Below are 20,450 nucleotides of genomic sequence, written 5' to 3' on the forward strand. Positions count from 1 at the left end.
CTCTCTCTCAGTGCAGGACACGTGAGGGAAAATCTCATGTGCCTGTGAAGTGAGACACCCAGTAACACCCAGACCTGATTATTAGCAGACAATCACTGGGAAGAAGGCCGGAGGTATAGAGTAAAGCAGATGGGAGGGGAGGAAGTGTAGGAACGGAGAGAGATGATTAATAGGCCAGAGAGTTAGTGAGTGTGGGGTGAGGGACAGGAGGTCACTGAGGTGCACTGATGGTAGCATCATAAAGAGCCCAACCTGTATCCTAGCTTCAAATTTATTTATTTATAGTTTCTTATATAGCGCAGCAGATTCCGTTGCGCTTCAAATCTCAATTCTGATATTATTTAACTGCATTTGATGTTTTTTTTTCTTCTATCTATCAAATGAAGATAATAATTTAATTTTGTTTAATCTATGACGTCCTAATCCTTGGAGAGTGATAAAGTGGAGAGATAATAGGGCAGATGTATTAAGCCTCGTGAAGTGATAAAGTTGTGATAAAGCAGTGATAAAGTGGAAGGTGATGATAACACACCGGCCAATCAACCTCTGTCAATTTTTAAACACAGCCGCCACTTTTATCACAGCTTTATCACTTTGCCAGGCTTAAAACATCTGCCCCTAATTACCAGCAAATCAGCTCACAACTGCCACTTTTCAATCACAGCCTGTAACATGGTAGTTAGGAGCTGATTGGTTAGTACTTTATTTCTCCCCAAGGCTTAGTGCATCTGTCCCTGAGAGTTTTAATATATAATGGAATGGAATGTTGGGGACCGACCTGTTGTTCTGTGCTGGCCTCCGGAGCTTGGAGTGGACGAGGAACCAAGGGATCCACCACCAGCGTGAGATAGCGGAAAGTGGCTGATGACTAATGAGGCCAAAGCGTAGGCCGAATATTTTTTTTTAGAAAGGGCTCCCCACCTAGGAACATGCCTAGTGTACACTTAAATCGTTAACGATGCACGGGAGGCAACATCGTTAATGACCCCTCCCATCTGTAGTTCTATGATGTCACCACCTTTCATTGACAAATCTGACCTGCATAATGTGCCTGGCCCCATATATACAAAGCGCACTGACTGGAAGTGAGACAAACACCCAGGGTACGTCCAGGGATGGCCAAGGTTAACCCAAGGGGTCTATTTACTAAAGACCTAATTATGACCTGATCCCACCGCCGTGAATGAGCAGGCCGGGCGATTATCGATAGACTCCACGCGCATGTGCGACTCCATCCCTCAATATACTCCTGCTACTTTTTTATTGCTGGCTGTACGCAACGTGATTGCCAGGAAGCCGGAGTTTTGGCGGTGGTAACCGGTTGTTTTCTGGGAGTGTCAGGGGAAACGCAGGAGTGCCCAATCGCGTGAGGGGAAGTCATGTGACGTCAGCTCCGGCCCCAATCAGACTGTTTCTATCGCAGCCGCAGAGTAAGTCCTGGGCTACACACACACTGGGAAAATCATTAGATGGATCTGCTGCTATTCCCAGGTGTTTTTTTTTTAAATCGCCTTTAACATGACAGTTAGGAGCTGATTGGCTGGTACTTAATCCCTCTCCACTGTATCTGTCTTTATAATGTGGCACATTTGTGTGTTTGATATTTTATTTCTACAATGCCTGAAGTGACCCGTTCTCTGCAGAAGTGCATCCTCCTATTATAAGAATAAACTTCACTTATTGTTTTAAGCCGGTGGTTCTCAACCTCGGTCCTCAGAACCACCCCCCACCCACACAGTTCCCGTTTTCCAGGGCTCCACACAGAATCACAAGTGAAGTAATTAGCCCCACCTGTGGATCTTTTAAATATGTCAGCGAGTAATGATTGCACCTGTGAGCCTGCTGGGTGACCTGGAAAACGTGAACTGTTGGGGGGTCCTGAGGACCGAGGTTGAGAACCACAGTTTTAAGCCATACAAACCAAATACACAGAAGATAGTGTAGTGCTGCCATCTGCTGGGCAATCTTAAACGCTGCATGTTTGTGAGTCTGACTGGCAATGCACGCAGCTAGGGTGAGCTAGGTTTTCCCTCCTGCGTGATTTAGGGGCCAATTTCTGATTGAGTATTTATTGAGTTTAATAAATGAAAACACCCATTTTCATGGGGTAACCACTAATATTTAATATCCCATGAATTTATGACAGATGGACGTTATCTCCAATACCTGCTGCGATCAGCTACAGCCTGCTGTAACCTATGGGGTACACAGTCATTATCCAGCAGAGGGATCCCCTGGAACCCACCCCAGTAATTGCCGTCGCACATGTGCAGTCAGCAGGACCACACTGTACATTAGTCCTGCTGCCGCTGGTACGGGCAGGATCCTTTCGAAGCTCCTGTCCCTGGGACTTCCTACCTCTCCCTGTAATGCAATCTTGGGCGATATAATCATGCGCAGCATGCCTAGCATTGCAATAATAAATGGCCCCATTATGACATTAAATATTTTAATTGATATATATAATACAATATGTATCATAAAGAGTAGCTCTGCTGAAAGACATTGCCCTGTTAAAATGATTATGCTGCGTGCTGCAAATTGCTGGAATAAGGTTACAATACTCAGAATAAACATCTTCCTGAAATTGCCTGTTTAAGCCTCAGAAACAATCTATGGTTACCATGTGACATATAGTGAATAAGTGACCTTCTTCAGCAATATCTGAAACTATGGCTTCAATCATTGCAGCCCATGGTTTGTTCCCATATTAGCAGAGGTTGCTACGGAAAGTCCATTACTCACATCCTAGCTTGTGAATGGCAGCAGCAGTATGTTTCTGAGATTTAAGCTGGTTGGCTTCGGGCCAGCATCAGAGTTTATTTTATGAGTTACCTAAGATGTGTTTCATAATGGCACTCATCCAGTGTCCTTATTTACCCTGACATGAACTGACAGCAGTGGACAGCTGCTTACCCATTTTATACCCCTTTCACATCGCACCTAATTACCGGGTTCATGCCGGTTTCTTGCCGGTTCGACTCGGTAATTGGTGCAATGTGAAAGGGGTTACCGGATCCAGCAAACCGGTAGCAACACGGCAATAAGAACTGGTAAAAAAGGGTTCTTACTGGTTCGTTGCCGCATTGCATTGCGGTGTGAACAGGTAAATCGGGTCGAGCAACCCATTTCCCATTCACACTATGGAGGAGGCAGAGCTTGGAGCAGCGCCAGCTCTAAGTGCTGCTTCCTCCCCTGCCCCCAATGAGCTCCGCCACTCTACCCCAACCCTGCATGATGTGAGCGAACCGGCAACATTGCCAGTTTGCTGAAGAGATGTGAAATGCAGGGTCGCACCAGGACTGAACCGTTTCAACCGCATTTTCTTTCTTCACACTCTGCACAATATTCATGATAAATGTGATTACCATGCAATAAATTCCAACTGCAATTTTACCTTGTGTGAATTCATCCCTAAGCATTTTTATATATACATATATATTTTTTTTGTATTATATATAATTTTGCTATGAGCACTGTACTGTCTGAAACTTGTTGGCCCTACCTATATGTATTTATTTATTGGTTTTGCTGTTTTCCATACCTTATAGATTCCTCCAAATCATTGCAGACTCCATTAACTCTAATTAAACAAATTTGTTTAACTAAAGATTACTAATAGAAAAATCTCACCCTCAGTCCAAGGCACTGCTGTAGAAGCAAACACAAAGGACCAGCACAGATAAGAAGAGGCTTTGTGATCATGTGCTGTAGCTCCTGCCAGGGGTCCAACAAGGGGCTAATGAGAGGGGCTAATAACAGTTGTCAAAGGCACTCATGAGCAACTACAGCAGCAGTATCAGTAGCTGCAGAAAATCACTGTCCTTGTACAGAAACTCCTTAATCAAGCCCTGGCAGGCTGAGCTGATCTGTAGTTAAGAATCTAGAGGATTTGATTTACAGTCGGGGCAGCAGGAGATTACACATGAAAATGGGAGTCTCCAACAGTATGCAGGTGGTTATGAATAAATTCTTGCATAAAAACTCATTATGAACCAGTAGTATCACTGGGACACATTTGCATAATGGCTGCTTCCCAATTGTTGGTATACCTCCCAACAATCCAGATTTCAGGGGCACAATCCCAAGATCGACACAAATGTCATTTTATAATCAGCCCCTTCAGAGCTAACATCTGAAAAGATGGCACAAAGTAATCATGTCTGTGAGGATGGCAGTCTCCTCATTACCTGATGTAGCAGTGCTGATTCAGGAAGGAGGTACTAAATGATAATATCTTTGCATTTCCCTTGTCTAATGTAGCTTCTCTTCATTGCATGATGTAGCAGTGCTCCTCATAGTGATTCAGGAAGGAGTCACTAGTGATGTCTGTGTGCATGATGACATTCTCTTTTTTACCTGATGTGGCAGTGCTCCTCATAGTGATTCAGGAAGGAGTCACTAGTGGTGTCTGTGTGAACTATGGCCTTCTCTTCGTTACCTGATGTATCAGTGCTCCTCATAGTGATTCAGGAAGGAGGCACTAGTACTGTCTGTGTGTATGATGGCCTTCTCTTCTTTACCTGATGTAGCAGTGTTCCGCATAGTGATTCAGGAAGGAGTCACTAGTGATGTCTGCATGCACGATGGCCCTCTCTTCGTTCCCTGATGTAGCAGTGCTCCTCATAGTGATTCACGAAGGAGTCACTAGTGATGTCTGCATGCATGATGGCCTTCTCTTCGTTACTTGATGTAGCAGTGCTCCTCATAGTGATTCAGGAAGAAGGCACTAGTGATGTCTGTGTGCAAGATGGCCTTCTCTTCATTAACTGATGTAGCAGTGCTCCTCATAGTGATCTAGGAAGGAGTCACTAGTGATGTCTGCGTGCACGATGACCTTCTCTTCATTAACTGATGTAGCAGTGCTCCTGATAGTGATTCAGGAAGGAGGAACTAAATGATAATGACTTTGCATTCCCCTTGTTCTTTAATGTAGCAGTGTATGTATTATTTTCATATTGTCTATATACAGTATTTTTCCTGTCTATAGTGAATATATTTTTTATATTTTGTTTATATTGTTTCTTGTCTGTTGTGTATGTACTTTTTTCATATTGTATATATATATATATATATATATATATATATATATATTTTTTATATTGCGTATATAGTTTTTTTTATAGTTATAGTTGTTTATATTATTGTGTATATATTTGTTTATATGGCGTATATAGTTTTTTATGTCTACACAGTAGTTTTTTTTGTTTTTTTGAGTATATATGTTTTCCAAGCGCATTATAAATCCTAAAAAAGATTGAAAGATCAATAAAGGAAGATGAGGAGAGGAAAATCTGGGGGGACTGTGAAGGGTAGAGGGGCACAGCTTTATTGATTAAAAAAATACACAAAAGTAAACAAATGGAAAAAAAAATTACAATAGTTCACAAGTTAACCTCTGCAGTGCCGGCGGGGAACCAGAGCGGCCAGCTGGCAACTGGCAGGGTTACATTTACCATAAATCTTCTTGCATAGAAATAGTGGAGCCCCAGAGACAATATATTTATATATTTATATAGATCTATATATATAGTGCGTCCAGATAAATATATTCCATATGTATAGATGTATGTTTCTATATGAAGGTAAGACAAGGCATCGCAGGACATCACCAGACGTGGCAGAGGCTTATGACATCATAGGCTGGGCGAGGATGTCAGAGGTTGGGAGGTTCTGGAGCACAGGATGAGGTCTCAGGGAAGGGTAATGGTGATGGCAGTGATGTCATGCAGGGGGGGTGTCAGCAACCTGCAGATCATTACTTTGTTTGTACCCCCTCCCCTTCCTTCTGTAAGTATGGACACGTCACCTACACACAGCGGAGACAGACAAAAGTCAGTTCGTAACACAATGAGCTACTGTGGCACCTTTGAGGCACGAGCCGCTTTGTGCCTTGGTGATGTCACAGGCTCCTTGTGAGTCTATTATCTGTGCAGCCCACTATGTGCGGGTGACGGGGGCCCATTTTTAAGCGTCACTCCCTTGCTCAACCTCCTCGGTCAGACCTGCTGAATGTCACTCCATTATCTCTTTAGTTTCTAGCGCTAAATGTGTGTGTGTGCGGTAACTTTTCCCAACTAATTAACAAATAAGGCACAGCACAAACACACAGGTACACAGACACACACACAGACACACACATACATACACGCCTGTGCAGCCCCCACTTCTTTTAAGAGACTGCAGGGGGCAATAAGGCTCATTTCGAGAATCCATTGTGGGGGGGTGGGCAACTACTACAACTAGCCCCTACTTCTTTGCCCCTTCTGACTTTAGGGGGGTTAAAACCATATTATCATCATCAACATTGTAATTCACTCACTCGTCCTGACGTAGACAAGAAGTCTCCTTCCATTAGGAGGGGTGCTGACTGGTGACTGTGGTTACTTTCTGAGAACTGGGAGATTTCAGAGGCGCATAGCCCCCGCCCTGGGTGTCACTCTGGACCCCGCTGACCCTAACAGACACAGGTGACTCCTTAGGCTTTTCCGTCACTGTGACCTTAGCAGCGGTCAAGGCAGTTGCGGGCGCTTTATTGCTTTCAACTTCAACACTTCTAGTAACAGTTTTGCCCAAACTTGTCCGGTCGCCGTCTGCCCCGGTAATAGGTTTATTACATGATGGAGAAAAAGGGACTTTTACCTGGCTGCCATTAGCCGTGTGTCCTTTATCACAACTTGGAGAAACGGTGCCTAGTGTAGACTGATCGCTCTGTGCTCTGCTGATACTGTCTGGCGGACCGGTGGTGACCTTTACCTCTTTACGGATTTCTTCACTGGCTCTGTGGGCATTTGATTCACCAGTGGGTAACCTCGGTTTTTCTTTTTCTGTTCCAAAAAGCCTATCGATAATTGGGAAGGTATTAAGTAGCTTTGGCTGTCCACCACCTGTGCAATCTACCCCACTAATGGTTACAGGCGTGGCGGTCAACACCTTTGTCTTGTCGCTCTCTGGTCCGTTCTGCTTGCCTATGGTGTGGTGGATTCTTTCAGATCCAGTTGCGTTAGGCTTGGTGGCCAGAGTCCCCATCACTTTGTCCAATTCTGCTTTACTAAATGTATTATTATTGGTAGTTTGATCCGTTTCTGCTCCAGATAAAATAATCAAATCTGCCACAGGGGTAGTCACTTTTATTGGTACACTTTCAGCTTTCTTTACATGTGTGCTGATTGGAGGAACTGCCGGTAGACCAGGTAGAAGTACTTGAGAATTGTCAGCGGCAACACCACTTGCTTTCACATTTTCTGCCCTTGGGACGGAGGTGATAGAGGGCTTCGTGGACTCAGCTTTCGTGTCACCATTCCTACTGGGATGTAAATTAGTGGTCTGAGCGGGTCCAGGCTTTACACTATTTAAGCTAGAGGCAGAATCCTTTATAGCATCAATTTTCACATCGTTTAGTCTAACCGGATGAGAAGAAGAAGACTGGAAGGCCTCGGGATGCTTGGCGCTAGGTCGGGAAAGAGAAGGACATTTCTGTAGATCAGTGATGGCCTTCTCATCCTTAATACTGTAGGACGGGTCACATTTTGTAGTGTCGGGGTGTGTTTGCTTTGCTTCAGCTTGCTGAGTAGAACTCTTGTGGGTTTTAGGAGCAGTTGCCGTCATGGAAGCAGACTCTAGGCCCTTGTCTTTTACAGAGTGTGGCTCAGAATGTAGATGTTGGAGGCCAGTGTGTGCACCCTTCATGTGGTCAGCCTCTGCACCCCGATGCCTAATAGACTGTGAACATGTTTGAGAGTGGTGAAAGTCTGTGAGGTGAGAAGGGGCAATTTTGATAGTCCCATGGGGTGAGCTTTTACCCACTGTGGTCAACTCTTCAACTACTTCTAAATACCAGCGCTCCTTCATGGTCCCATTCACTTCATCCTCTTCTCCCTTTCCTTCTTTTTTGCCTTCACCCTCACCCACGCCGTCTTCTCCTTCGCCTCTTCTTCCTTCATGTTCCTGTACAGGACTGAGCGTCTTCACTTGGCATCTACCCACCATAGCATGAGAAGGTTCCCCTTGTGTCGGGAGAGCAGTGGTTGAAGTAGATGGAGGATCCTGGGATGTAAATGTGGCGGGACTTCGCACTACAGTACCTATTTTACCTCCAACTTGGACTTTTCCCTCAGCACTTTTGTGTAGCTCTGACTGCTGTAATGCACCCACTGCCATGTCATTTTCCAGTCTCTCTAAACTATCTGCTAGGAGATCTCCTGCACACAAGCTCCGAGGGGACTCCTGTCTACCAACTCTCCTGACTGCTTGGGTTCTACTTCCTAGCGTGTCCCCAAGCTCTCCATCTAGAGTTCCACCGCCACCTCCTGGCTCCTGTTTTCTGGGTGCTCCCCCACTTCCACCTCCACCCAACTTTTCTGCAGACTGTACCCTCTTCAGCAGAGGGGAGCGTGGGGGTTCTGCACTCTTCGGACGCGGACGGGAAATGGGAGGGGAAGGGTGAAGCTTAGGAGGGAAGCTCTGTGTGGTCAGGCTGCTCCCTACGCTATGACCAGGAATAAGAGGAGGAGAGGCGGCTGCAGTGGGGGATGGGGTGTGAGCTAGGGGAGAGAGCGGCATGTTACCTGCAGACTTGCAACGCGCAGAGCGGTACTGGCGGTGTAGTTTGGGGGACAGGCCATGAAGCGTGCTGGGACGGATGTGAGGAGAAGGTGGTGCTTGAGAGGAAGAGGAGGAAGATGTGGAAGCACAGGATGTTGAGGAAGATGGAGGAGGGGGGGCAGGGGAATTAGGAGTGCTGGAGGAGGGGGAACTGCCTTGTGAAGAGGCACCTGAAGAGGAAAAGAAGACAGAGAAGTAGAATATTATTATGTCGAATGCCAAGCTCTTATTTCCCCAATGAGTTACAAAGCTTCTTCTAAATTGACCCATGCAAGTGATGTAAAGCTTTCCTCCCTTAGTATCTTCTCTGGACAGTGGCCCTCACCCTTAGTGGGAATAGCGCTCACTTATGCCACCTACAGGTATTACAGAGGGTCTTCCCTACCTAGATAGGCAGAATCCATGGAGCGATAGCTGTGGGTTGGAGAGCGGGCAGAGAGGCTGTGAGTGGGCGATCCTGGCAGACTGTCACTAGAGGAGAGAGAGCGGCTGAGGGAGGAGAGCGACCGGCTGGTGTGCAGAAGATTGGACTGCTTGGTGATCTTACGGAAGAGAGAATTGCGCTTCTTACTGTTAGGGGAAGAGAGAGACAGAAAAGCCAAAAGGGAAGGTGGAAACAGAGAAGAAATAGTGGGTGGTCCGTCACCTTGGTGGATCTCCTGTAGGTTTCACACTGCTATGGCCTGTTTTACCCACAAAATGCAATATTCCCATCTTACTCCCACAAAGTTTCCCTTATCATCCCCATCGGTGCTTCTCACCTATCTATACTGTATGTCTCTGAATACACCTGTCGCCCCATCTCTCCGATCTTATCACTCGCTCTATCCACCCTCGCATGTCCTTTTCTTTTCATTCTTTGTCCACAAAGTGGCAATGAATCCACAACTGACCACCATCTGCTCACTTACACCCCCCCCCCATACAGGTTTGACGATACACTGTTCTCTCATTCTGCATCATACCCCCTCCACCCTCCCACCAATCCACCCTTACCTCTCCTGCCCTTCTCTTCCTATGCTCCTCTTGCTCCTTCTGGCCATCCTAGATCTGTAGCTGCTTCTTCTGGCAGGTCCAGTTCTGATTGATGTGTTCTCAAAAGGTGTTGTGGTCACTAGCACCTTGTTACCACTCTGCAGAGAGATAGGGAACATTGAGTATATCCTGCCTTGAGTGGAAGATCAATGTGGACCAATGCACTTGGCTTTTCCAGTAGTTGGCAGGAAGTCTCACCTTCAGAATCAGCTCAACCACCTCGGTGTGCACCAGGCCATGCACAGGCTCCCCATTGACATGAGTAATGAGGTCTCCAGCACACAGGCCTGCCTCATGTGCGGGACCCCCGTCCTCCACATGCTGCAGGGAAAAGAGAGAATACAGTATGTTACTTGCTGGAAAACCCATTGCCATAACCTTGTCTCCAGTAAGTTCTCAACACTCCTTTGGTTGGTGATGATCCGTCAATTTCAAGAGAAGACAGTGACCTCTGGTACAGTTCCAATGGCCATAATGGCAACATGCTACTTGGTTACTTCATTCTCAATACAAGCTAAGCTGCTGGCTAGAGAAGGCAGCAGACAGAAGAGAGCACGTGATAAGTAATCTCTGTGTTATCCTTTTTTTTTTTAAACTGAAGCAAATCTACCAAGAGATCGCAAAGATTCTGTCCCAATACATGGAAATGCACATTAATATTTTATTATATTCGTATGGTCGAATCTTACACTTACCCATGGAAGGTGCCATTTCTTCATCGCCCATCGATAGTGGCCAAACATCATTGGCTTACTTAATACAGTTATTAGTTTTGCCATTGATGGCACAGAGCCAATGGTTCTCTGCCACCAATGGCTAAACGGAACCAAAAATTTCCATTTTTCCCTGCCCAAGCGCAGAGCTTATCCAAGTCCTGGTGGCCTGCTTAGCCTCACCCCCATTTTTGATTGGTCCACAACCTGGCCAGCACTTGCGAACGGTGGCCATTGAGTGGTGCAAACCATTGATGGTTCACCATAGATGTGTTATGTGCCATTGATGGTCATCACAGTTGGCACCATGGATGTGCCAATGTGAATAAATAAGCATCCAACATCGCAACCTGTCGTGTGACACAGCCTCAACACATGCTATGGGAATGTCCGTCCATGCATCTGAATAGCCTCCGCCCAGTAACCGCCAATGCATTTCTGATAATGTTTGGGGAACAGTCCCTCCCAAAGGTTGCTACCACTCACATTGACTGACTTACCCAAACAATATGCTGCACGCTGTACACGTCACTCTCTCCCATGTACACCCGAATGGCTCTCAAGGTGAACCCATACTTCTTCCCTGACCGTTGGATGGAGATGGGGGAACGGAGGCTGCTCACTGCCGGGGTGTAATCACGGCTGGGTGAAGAGTCGCGGGAGGAGGGATTGGATGAGAGAGAGCGGGGAGACATTGGACTGACCAGAGGTGAGCTACTGTGCTGTTCCACTGGGGAGACAGAGGGAACACACAACAGTAATAAACATCGAAATAGGGGCAACTTGGCCAATGGGCATAATTATTATAGAATTATTGCTAGGGTACAATAATGCTGCCAACAATGCTAACAGTTGTGTGAGCTTCAGATGAGATCATTCTGTTGGAGCCAATATGCAAGCATCGTACAATGAGACTAGAACTTTAGGTAAAGAAGTAACGAGCGTCACCTGTAGGAATCATGACAGAAAGCGCAGTGGTGGAGGCTGATTTGATGACCTTCCCTCCAGTCCTCCGCCGGTCACTGTCACCGGAGAGGTGCTGGTGACGCGCTCTGCGCAACACAATTTCATTGGTGGCGCGGGGGGAGGATTCTGTGTCCTGCGGCAGCTGAGATTCTGAAGACTTCTCCACTATGGGATAAAGAGTGTTCCAGTTACTATGGGACAGCGCATGTTAATATCTAAAGTTACAGAGATTAATAAATAAGGCTAGTAGAGGTTATTGGGATCATACGTGGTGCTGCATCCACTTTTGCGCCATCTGCCAGAATAGCATCTGTGACTTTATGATTGTGAAGGTCATGAGACTTCAACTTGGTGCGTCTATTGACCATATCATCAGTCTCGCCATTGCAACCTATGAAGGATGAGTGGAGGCTCCAGAGCGGAGTCTGCAGCACAATTCAAAATTCAGCAACTGCCAGTGAGTCAGTTTGGAATGGCAGTTGGTGGCAGTTGCTGCAGGCCCTCCTCTGGAGCTGTCAGTGCAAAGGGACGCTGAAATCTGTGAACCTGGGGGCAAACCACAGCCTGTAACACTGCACGGAAAGAGCCAAAAGAGGCATGCTACACCATGGGGGTTATTCTGTTTCACTCGGAAAGGCACACTCACTCTCTAATAGACAAAACCATGCGCACTGCAGGTGGGGCTGATGTAACATGTGCACAGAGAGTTAGATTTGGGTGGAGGGTGTACTTAAAACTGATATCTATATTGCAGTGTAAAAATAAATGCAGCCAGTATTTACCCTGCACAGAAACAAAATAACTCAAGCAAATCTAACTCTCTGTGCACATGTTACATCTGCCCCCCTGCAGTGCACATGGTTTTGTCCATTAGAGAGTGATTGTGCCTTTCCGAGTGAATCAGAATAACCCCCCATGTGTGACGGTATATATCCATGAGATAATCACAGATAAGCCTATGAGTGTGATCATTCTCCTCCTGTACTATAGGTGCTGTCAGTGTTCTTTCTGCTTGGCCCAAGGGGGTCACATGTTCTCCCATAATATGATGAAGTCATCCGTTTACCCCTGAGACTCATGACATCATGCAGACTCATGACATCATCACTCACCTGGTTCTAGCTCCCCCAGGGGGATTTTGCTTTGGCCATAATGGCTCCCACTGCTGCTCCTCACCCTGCCTTCCACTTCCCCTTCTAGTGGGGCAACGAAGCGAGCAGTGTCCACCAGCGCAGAGAACCGGCGCCTTGCGGCAAGCGGCGGGCTGGAGTCCGCATCCATCTGGTCAGAGAAATGCTTCCTGCAACAAAAAGTTCCCAGGCGGTGTTTGCGTATGTCACGACCGTCTACAAATGTTACGAGGTACAGTATCTACATATTGTATCATGTCTTATATTGTGAATGAACTAATGCAACACTGTGGTAGAGAGTGCCACCTACTGGCCGGGAGAGACTACAACATTCCAATAAGGAATTATTTTTGGCTCAACACTGCGCTAACTAAACGATGAATTATGAAAACAGGTGTATTCGAGGCTGGAATAATTGAAACTACAAATTTCTCAGTATATTTAAATCAACATCTAGTTTTTATTCTATAAAAAATAATTAATAATACATACTAAATTCTAAGAACGCAATAATAGATGAATACATCAACTAAAAAAAATGGTTTTTTGAAAAATCTCCCATAGTCAATTGAATCGAACGTCCTCAAAATGCTTTCGATTTAGACTATATAGCACAGATCTGTACTATATAGTCTTGCCCAGGGGTCCTCAAACTATTTCGCTCTGGGACCCCATCAGTCGATTAAAAATAATGACAGGACCCCAGTAAGTTACCGCAGAAGGTCATCACACATACCTCCCAACACTCACGATTTCAGCAGGACAGTCCCGATTACCGGGTCCTGTCCCGCTGTCCCACCCGCGGCCGGAGGTGTCCCGCTGCGGGGGGGGGGCAGTTGGGAGCCCCCCCAATTTAACAGAATAGACGATGTGCGCATGCGCACAGCGTCTATTCCCGGCCGAAAACGGGGACGCGACTCATTTGCATAAGCCGCACCCCTCATTTACATAAGCCATGCCCCCTTTTGGAGCTACAAAGTTGGGAGGTATGATCACATCACATGTGTAGCCAGCAGACAGCACATACATGGCAGCATTGTGGAAGCACAGAATGATGGGAGGAGTCTAATATACCATAACCCATCACATCACATGTGTAGTCAGCAGACAGCACATACATGGCAGCATTGTGGTGGCACAGAGTGATGGGAGGAGTCTAATATACCATATCCCATCACATCACATGTGTAGCCAGCAGACAGCACATACATGGCAGCATTGTGGAAGCACAGAATGATGGGAGGAGTCTAATATACCATAACCCATCACATCACATGTGTAGTCAGCAGACAGCACATACATGGCAGCATTGTGGTGGCACAGAGTGATGGGAGGAGTCTAATATACCATATCCCATCACATCACATGTGTAGCCAGCAGACAGCACATACATGGCAGCATTGTGGAAGCACAGAATGATGGGAGGAGTCTAATATACCATAACCCATCACATCACATGTGTAGTCAGCAGACAGCACATACATGGCAGCATTGTGGTGGCACAGAGTGATGGGAGGAGTCTAATATACCATATCCCATCACATCACATGTGTAGCCAGCAGACAGCACATACATGGCAGCATTGTGGAGGCACAGAGTGATGGGAGGAGTCTAATATACCATAACCCATCACATCACATGTGTAGTCAGCAGACAGCACATACATGGCACCATTGTGGAGGCACAGAGTGATGGGAGGATTCTAATATACCATAACCCATCACATCACATGTGTAATCAGCAGACAGCACATACATGGCAGCATTGTGGAGGCACAGAATGATGGGAGGAGTCTAATATACCATAACCCATAACATCAAATGTGTAGTCAGCAGACAGCACATACATGGCAGCATTGTGGAGGCACAGAGTGATGGGAGGAGTCTAATATACCAGACAACTCAACAAATTTATCAGACTCCTTGAATCACTGACTGAGATTAGAAAAGTCATCAGCCTGATGGTCAGCAACATGGAGTCGTGACCCCATGCTGACAAGGTCGGGACCCACTTTGGGGTCAGGACCCCCAGTTTGAGAAACTCTGGTCTAGCCTGTACAGTCTACTTTACTGTTCAATTGACACTAAAAACGGGAGCACGCATCGGAATTGAATCAGCATCGAATGAGGCTGAAAACCTTTCAATCACCATTCGATTTCGATACGATTTTGACGATATAGTCAAAATCAAAATCACCATCGAACCGTGTGTACACAGCATTCATTTTATATGTGAAGGGAAGAAAAAGAATTTGATGGCAAGTGACCAGTCGCACCCGCGAGATCATCGTGGATAATAGGATTGGCGCCACTGGTTGCCAAAGCCAGCTCCTCCACCTGAGACCAGGCAGCGCTGAATAGTCCACACGCACCGGATACAGGACAGTATCTAGACTAGAATATATATATATATATATATATATATATATATATAAAACAAACAACTCTCGCAGATGGAATCACGAATCCCATGTTCACACACACTTACATTTCCGGAGACACGGTCCTCCAGCAGCGGTCTCTCAGGGTGACTCCGCTAAGAGTCTCTCTCTTACTTGTCCTTTCTTGTTTGTTGGCGTCTAGGGAAGGGGTGAGTGGTTTCTGCTCCAGCTGGGACAGTTGTTCCATGCTGCTGTAGACCTATGTGTCAATGTGTATACAGATTCATAGACTCAGTCGCACACAGAAACACAAGTATCACATATCACAGTCTTCTCGTTCGTCCTAGTCACATTAAGTTTCAACTAAATGGAATTTCATCAACAAAATAAAATGAAAAATTGTGCCCAGTGCTAAAAAGCTTCTCGCGTCGTCAAAAGCGGCTGTGTGGGGTGACTTCTGCAAATATATGAGGACACATCTGTACTTCATTGTTCTGTGACTCGCTGTTTTCTTGTTTTACGTATTTGTTAGGCGCTGCGGGACCCTTGTAGTGCCATATAAATAAGGGATAATACTATTAATAATAATACTGCCTATAATGACTGACTGTACTGTACATACTGCAGACTGTATAATAATGCTTAATATTATTCCCCTCCAAGGCTGACCAGTCATGCTGCTTATGGTATGGCCGGGGAACCTTATGTAAAAAGTGTCCCCCGACTGTGGCTTGACACCGCAGGCTGTTGGAGCCGGTGCTGGTTTCAAAATACGGGGGGACCCCCAGATTTTTTTGGAACCAGGTCCGGCTCAACGAGCCAGGGGCTGGTTATGCTAAGGACTCCACGCCATTTTTCTTTTCATTTTAAAAAAAATTGCACATGTTCTCAAATGCGCACATTTTCATGACTAAAAATCGCACCATATCGTACTTTTTTGCAGTGAATTTGCATCTCATTAAATATGCGAATTTTCTGCAAAAAAATTAATTTTGAAAAGTGCGATTTGGGGACAAAAATCGCCCCCTATTACATTTCGCCCAATATATCTTTAATTCATCCTTGGTGGTTTTCATATACCGTAATTTATGATCTTAAATATTCTAGTACCAATGGAACAAATCCAACAAAATACAACATGGTCAGTACGGATGGTGTGATGGTTAGTATTACTGCCTCACGGCACTAAGGTCATTGGTTCAATACCCACCATGGCCCTAACTGTGCGGAGTTTGTATATTCTCCCCGTACTTGCGTGGGTTTCCTCCAGGTACTCCGGTTTCCTCCCACAATCCAAAAATATACTGGTAGGTTGATTGGCTCCCAAAGTATTAACCCTAGAATGTCTGTGTGTGCATGTGGTAGGGAACATAGATTGTAAACTACACTGGGGAAGGGACTGATGTGACTGTTCAAATATCCTCTGTAAAGCGCTGCGGAATATGTGTGCGCTATATAAGAAACTGCTAATAAATAAATAAACATGGTTAATATTGTAATTAAATCACTCACTTTACTAAACCTTGGGGTACAGGAAGAAAACTGCCTGATTTCCACAGAGTCTTCATCATTTGTGTCATCTTCTTCATAGGAGTTAATATGCTGATAACGATCTGACCGAGCTGCAAAGAGACAAAGGAATTGTTCTATAAAATAATGTAATATAAACACTAACCAACTCTGCCCAGCAGTGACCCGTGGGGTCTTCTTGCCCCTGTTATGTTATATTACGGTAACCCAGCTCCTGAGCGTCTTATTACCCCTGTAACATCTTATTACAGTAACCCAGCTCCTGAGCGTCTTATTACCCCTGTAACATCTTATTACAGTAACCCAGCTCCTGAGCGTCTTATTACCCCTGTAACCTCTTATTACAGTAACCCAGCTCCTGAGCGTCTTATTACCTCAGTAACATCTTATTACAGTGTCCCAGCTCCTGAGGGTCATATTACCCTGTAACATCTTATTACAGTAACCCAGCTCCTGAGCATCTTATTACCCCTGTAACATCATATTACAGTAACCCGGCTCCTGAGCATCTTATTACCCCAGGTAACATCTTATTACAGTAACCCAGCTCCTGAGCGTCTTATTACCCCTGTAACATCTTATTACAGTAACCCATCTCCTTAGCGTCTTATTACCCCTGTAACATCTTATTACAATAACCCAGCTCCTGAGCGTCTTATTACCCCTGTAACGTCTTATTACAATAACCCAGCTCCTGAGCGTCTTATTACCCCTGTAACGTCTTATTACAGTAACCCAGCTCCTGAGCGTCTTATTACCCCTGTAACGTCTTATTACAATAACCCAGCTCCTGAGTGTCTTATTACCCCTGTAATATCATATTACAGTAACCAGCTCCTGAGCGTCTTATTACCCCTGTAACGTCTTATTACAGTAACCCAGCTCCTGAGCGTCTTATTACCCCTGTAACATCTTATTACAGTAACCCAGCTCCTGAACGTCTTATTACCCCTGTAACATCTTATTACAGTAATCCAGCTCCTGAGCCTCTTATTACCCCTATAACGTCTTATTACAGTAACCTAGCTCCTGAGCGTCTTATTACCCCTGTAACATCTTATTACAATAACCCAGCTCCTGAGCGTCTTATTACCCCTGTAACATCATATAACAGTAACCCGGCTCCTGAGCATCTTATTACCCCTGTAACATCTTATTACAGTAACCCGGCTCATGAGCGTCTTATTACCCCTGTAACCTCTTATTACAGTAACCCAGCTCCTGAGCGTCTTATTACCCCTGTAACATCTTATTACAGTAACCCGGCTCCTGAGCGTCTTATTACCCCTGTAACATCTTATTACAGTAACCCGGCTCCTGAGCGTCTTATTACCCCTGTAACATCTTATTACAGTAACCCGGCTCCTGAGCGTCTTATTACCCCTGTAACATCTTATTACAGTAACCCGGCTCCTGAGCGTCTTATTACCCCTGTAACATCTTATTACAGTACCCAGCTCCTGAGCGTCTTATTACCCCTGTAACATCATATTACAGTTACCCAGCTCCTGAGCGTCTTATTACCCCTGTAACATCTTATTACAGTACCCAGCTCCTGAGCGTCTTATTACCCCTGTAACATCTTATTACAGTAACCCAGCTCCTGAGCGTCTTATTACCCCTGTAACATATTATTACAGCAACCCAGCTCCTGAGCGTCTTATTACCCCTGTAACATCTTATTACAGTGACCCAGCTCCTGAGCGTCTTATTACCTCTGTAACATCTATTACAGTAGTATTAGTAGTAGTACGCTTATTTATAAAGGCGCCACAAAGTGTCCGCAGCGCCGTACATAGCAAACAAAAAACAAATTACAAGGTAACGTACAGGGTGTGTTGATAAAATACAGTATAAATAGGGGTATAGCTGGTAGAACTAAAATCAGCATCAGTTCTGAAGTAGGTGTCGAAATTGTCGAGGAGACTGAAGATGAAGTAGAGGAAGGGAAAAACAGGACAGGAGCGCTGGTGAGGTAAAGAGGTAGGGTGTGTACGTGAGGAAGGAGGGCCCTACTCATAAGAGTTAACATATTAAAAGGAGGTGGGTGGACGAACGAAAAACAATAGGATAAGTAGGAACGGATAGGAATGGAGGCAGGATAGGAGAATCAAAAGAGGTTAGGAGGAGGGATAGGCTATTCGAAAAAAGTGGGTTTTGAGGGAGCACTTGAAGGAGGTACAGTAACACAGCTCCTGAGCATCTTATTACCCCTGTAACATCCTATTACAGTAACCCAGCTCCTGAGCGTCTTATTACCCCTGTAAAATTGTATTACAGTAATCCAGCTCCTGAGCATCTTATTACCCCTGTAACATTGTATTACAGTAACCCAGCTCCTGAGCGTCTTATTACCCCTGTAACAACCTATTACAGTAACCCGGCTCCTGAGCGTCTTATTACCCCTGTAACATCTTATTACAGTAACCCGGCTAATGAGCGTCTTATTACCCCTGTAACATCTTATTACAGTAACCCAGCTCCTGAGCGTCTTATTACCCCTGTAACATCTTATTACAGTAACCCAGCTCCTGAGCGTCTTATTACCCCTGTAACATCTTATTACAGTAACCCAGCTCCTGAGCATCTTATTACCCCTGTAACATCTTATTACAGTAACCCAGCTCCTGAGCGTCTTATTACCCCTGTAACATCTTATTACAGTAAACCAACTCCAGAGTGTCTTATTACCCCTGTAACATCTTATTACAGTAACCCAGCTCCTGAGCGTCTTATTACCCCTGTAACACCTAATTACAGTGACCCAGCTCCTGAGCGTCTTATTACCCCTGTAACATCTTATTACAGTAACCCAGCTCCTGAGCGTCTTATTACCCCTGTAACACCTTATTACAGTAACCCGGCTAATGAGCGTCTTATTACCCCTCGCACTGCTGAGCGCTTCTGGAAGAAATCACGCTCCCTTGCGGATTATCTCCATTTCAAATTCATTCTTTTCTCCTTCAGCTCTGCCCTTGCTCTGGACAAGGAATCCTACTTTAAGTCCCTCATCCTTTCCCAATCATCCAATCCCCGCAGGCTCTTCGCCACCTTCAACTCCTTGCTCTCCCCCCCTCCTCCAGCTCTTCCGTCCTCCATCGTAGCCGATGATTTTGCTACCTACTTTTCAACCAAAATCTCCTCTCTCAGGACTGCCATCACTGCTGCCATGACCTCACCCTCTCCCTCCTCCCCTCCTACATCTCCACTCCCCTCTTTCCAACCCCTGTCCTCATTTTACCCCACCACTGCTGCTGAAGTCCACTCTATCCTTCAATCCGCTTCTCCCTCCACCTGCCCGCTCGATCCTATCCCCTCCAATATTATCCGTCGTCTCAGTCCGTCAGTCTGCTCTCACCTGGCTCACCTCTTTAATCTTTCCCTATCCTCTGGGATCTTCCCTTCCTCCTTCAAACACGCTCTTGTCTCCCCAATTCTCAAAAAAAACAAATCTGGACCCCAACTCTCCATCCAACTACAGGCCCATCTCCCTCCTCCCTTTTGCCTCCAAGCTCCTAGAACGTCTGACCTATAATCGTCTCCTAAGCCACCTTACTGCTAACTCCATTCTAGACCCCCTCCAATCCGGGTTCCGCCCTTTACATTCCACTGAAACTGCCCTGACCAAAGTCACTAACGATTTACTATCGGCTAAATCCAAAGGCCTCTTCTCTATCCTCATCCAGCTTGATCTGTCGGCTGCCTTTGACCACCCTCTCCTGCTCAACACCCTCCGCTCCTTTGGCATCACTGGCACGGTCTTCTCCTGGTTCACCTCATACCTCTCCGATCGCTCCTTCTCCGTCTCCACTCCGAGCTCCTCCTCTCCTACTACCCCGCAGCCAGTCGGTGTTCCCCAAGGGTCAGTCCTTGGCCCTCTTCTCTTCTCCCTCTACACCACCTCTCTGGGCACCCTCATCAGCTCCTATGGTTTTCATTACCACCTTTATGCTGATGATACCCTAATCTATCTCTCCTCCCCCGACCTATCCCCATCACTCCTGTCCAAGGTCTCCGAATGCCTCACGGCCATCTCAGCCTGGATGATACAAAGCTTCCTGAAACTAAACATGGCTAAAACTGAACTTCTAA

General features: G+C 45.8%; 1 protein-coding gene across 5 annotated transcripts in view; it reads right to left on the reverse strand.

The window, feature by feature from the left end:
* Positions 1–5,308: 5,308 nt before the first annotated feature.
* The window catches only part of MAST1 (microtubule associated serine/threonine kinase 1), a 101,778-nt gene continuing 86,636 nt past the window's right edge, over positions 5,309–20,450 (reverse strand). For all 5 annotated transcript variants that reach the window (XM_083185258.1, XM_083185254.1, XM_083185253.1 and 2 more), the window contains 9 exons: positions 16,341–16,450; positions 14,936–15,087; positions 12,431–12,618; positions 11,301–11,483; positions 10,853–11,082; positions 9,838–9,960; positions 9,601–9,737; positions 8,990–9,174; positions 5,309–8,774 (listed from right to left, as the gene is read on the reverse strand). In XM_083185258.1, coding sequence (XP_083041384.1) covers positions 6,355–8,774; positions 8,990–9,174; positions 9,601–9,737; positions 9,838–9,960; positions 10,853–11,082; positions 11,301–11,483; positions 12,431–12,618; positions 14,936–15,087; positions 16,341–16,450 — 3,728 coding nt within the window. In that variant the 3' untranslated portion in view covers positions 5,309–6,354. The remainder of the gene's footprint in view (positions 8,775–8,989; positions 9,175–9,600; positions 9,738–9,837; positions 9,961–10,852; positions 11,083–11,300; positions 11,484–12,430; positions 12,619–14,935; positions 15,088–16,340; positions 16,451–20,450) is intronic.

This window comes from Crinia signifera, chromosome 4 (genome assembly GCF_055691185.1).
Source record: "Crinia signifera chromosome 4, ASM5569118v1, whole genome shotgun sequence".
NCBI lineage: Eukaryota > Metazoa > Chordata > Amphibia > Anura > Myobatrachidae > Crinia > Crinia signifera.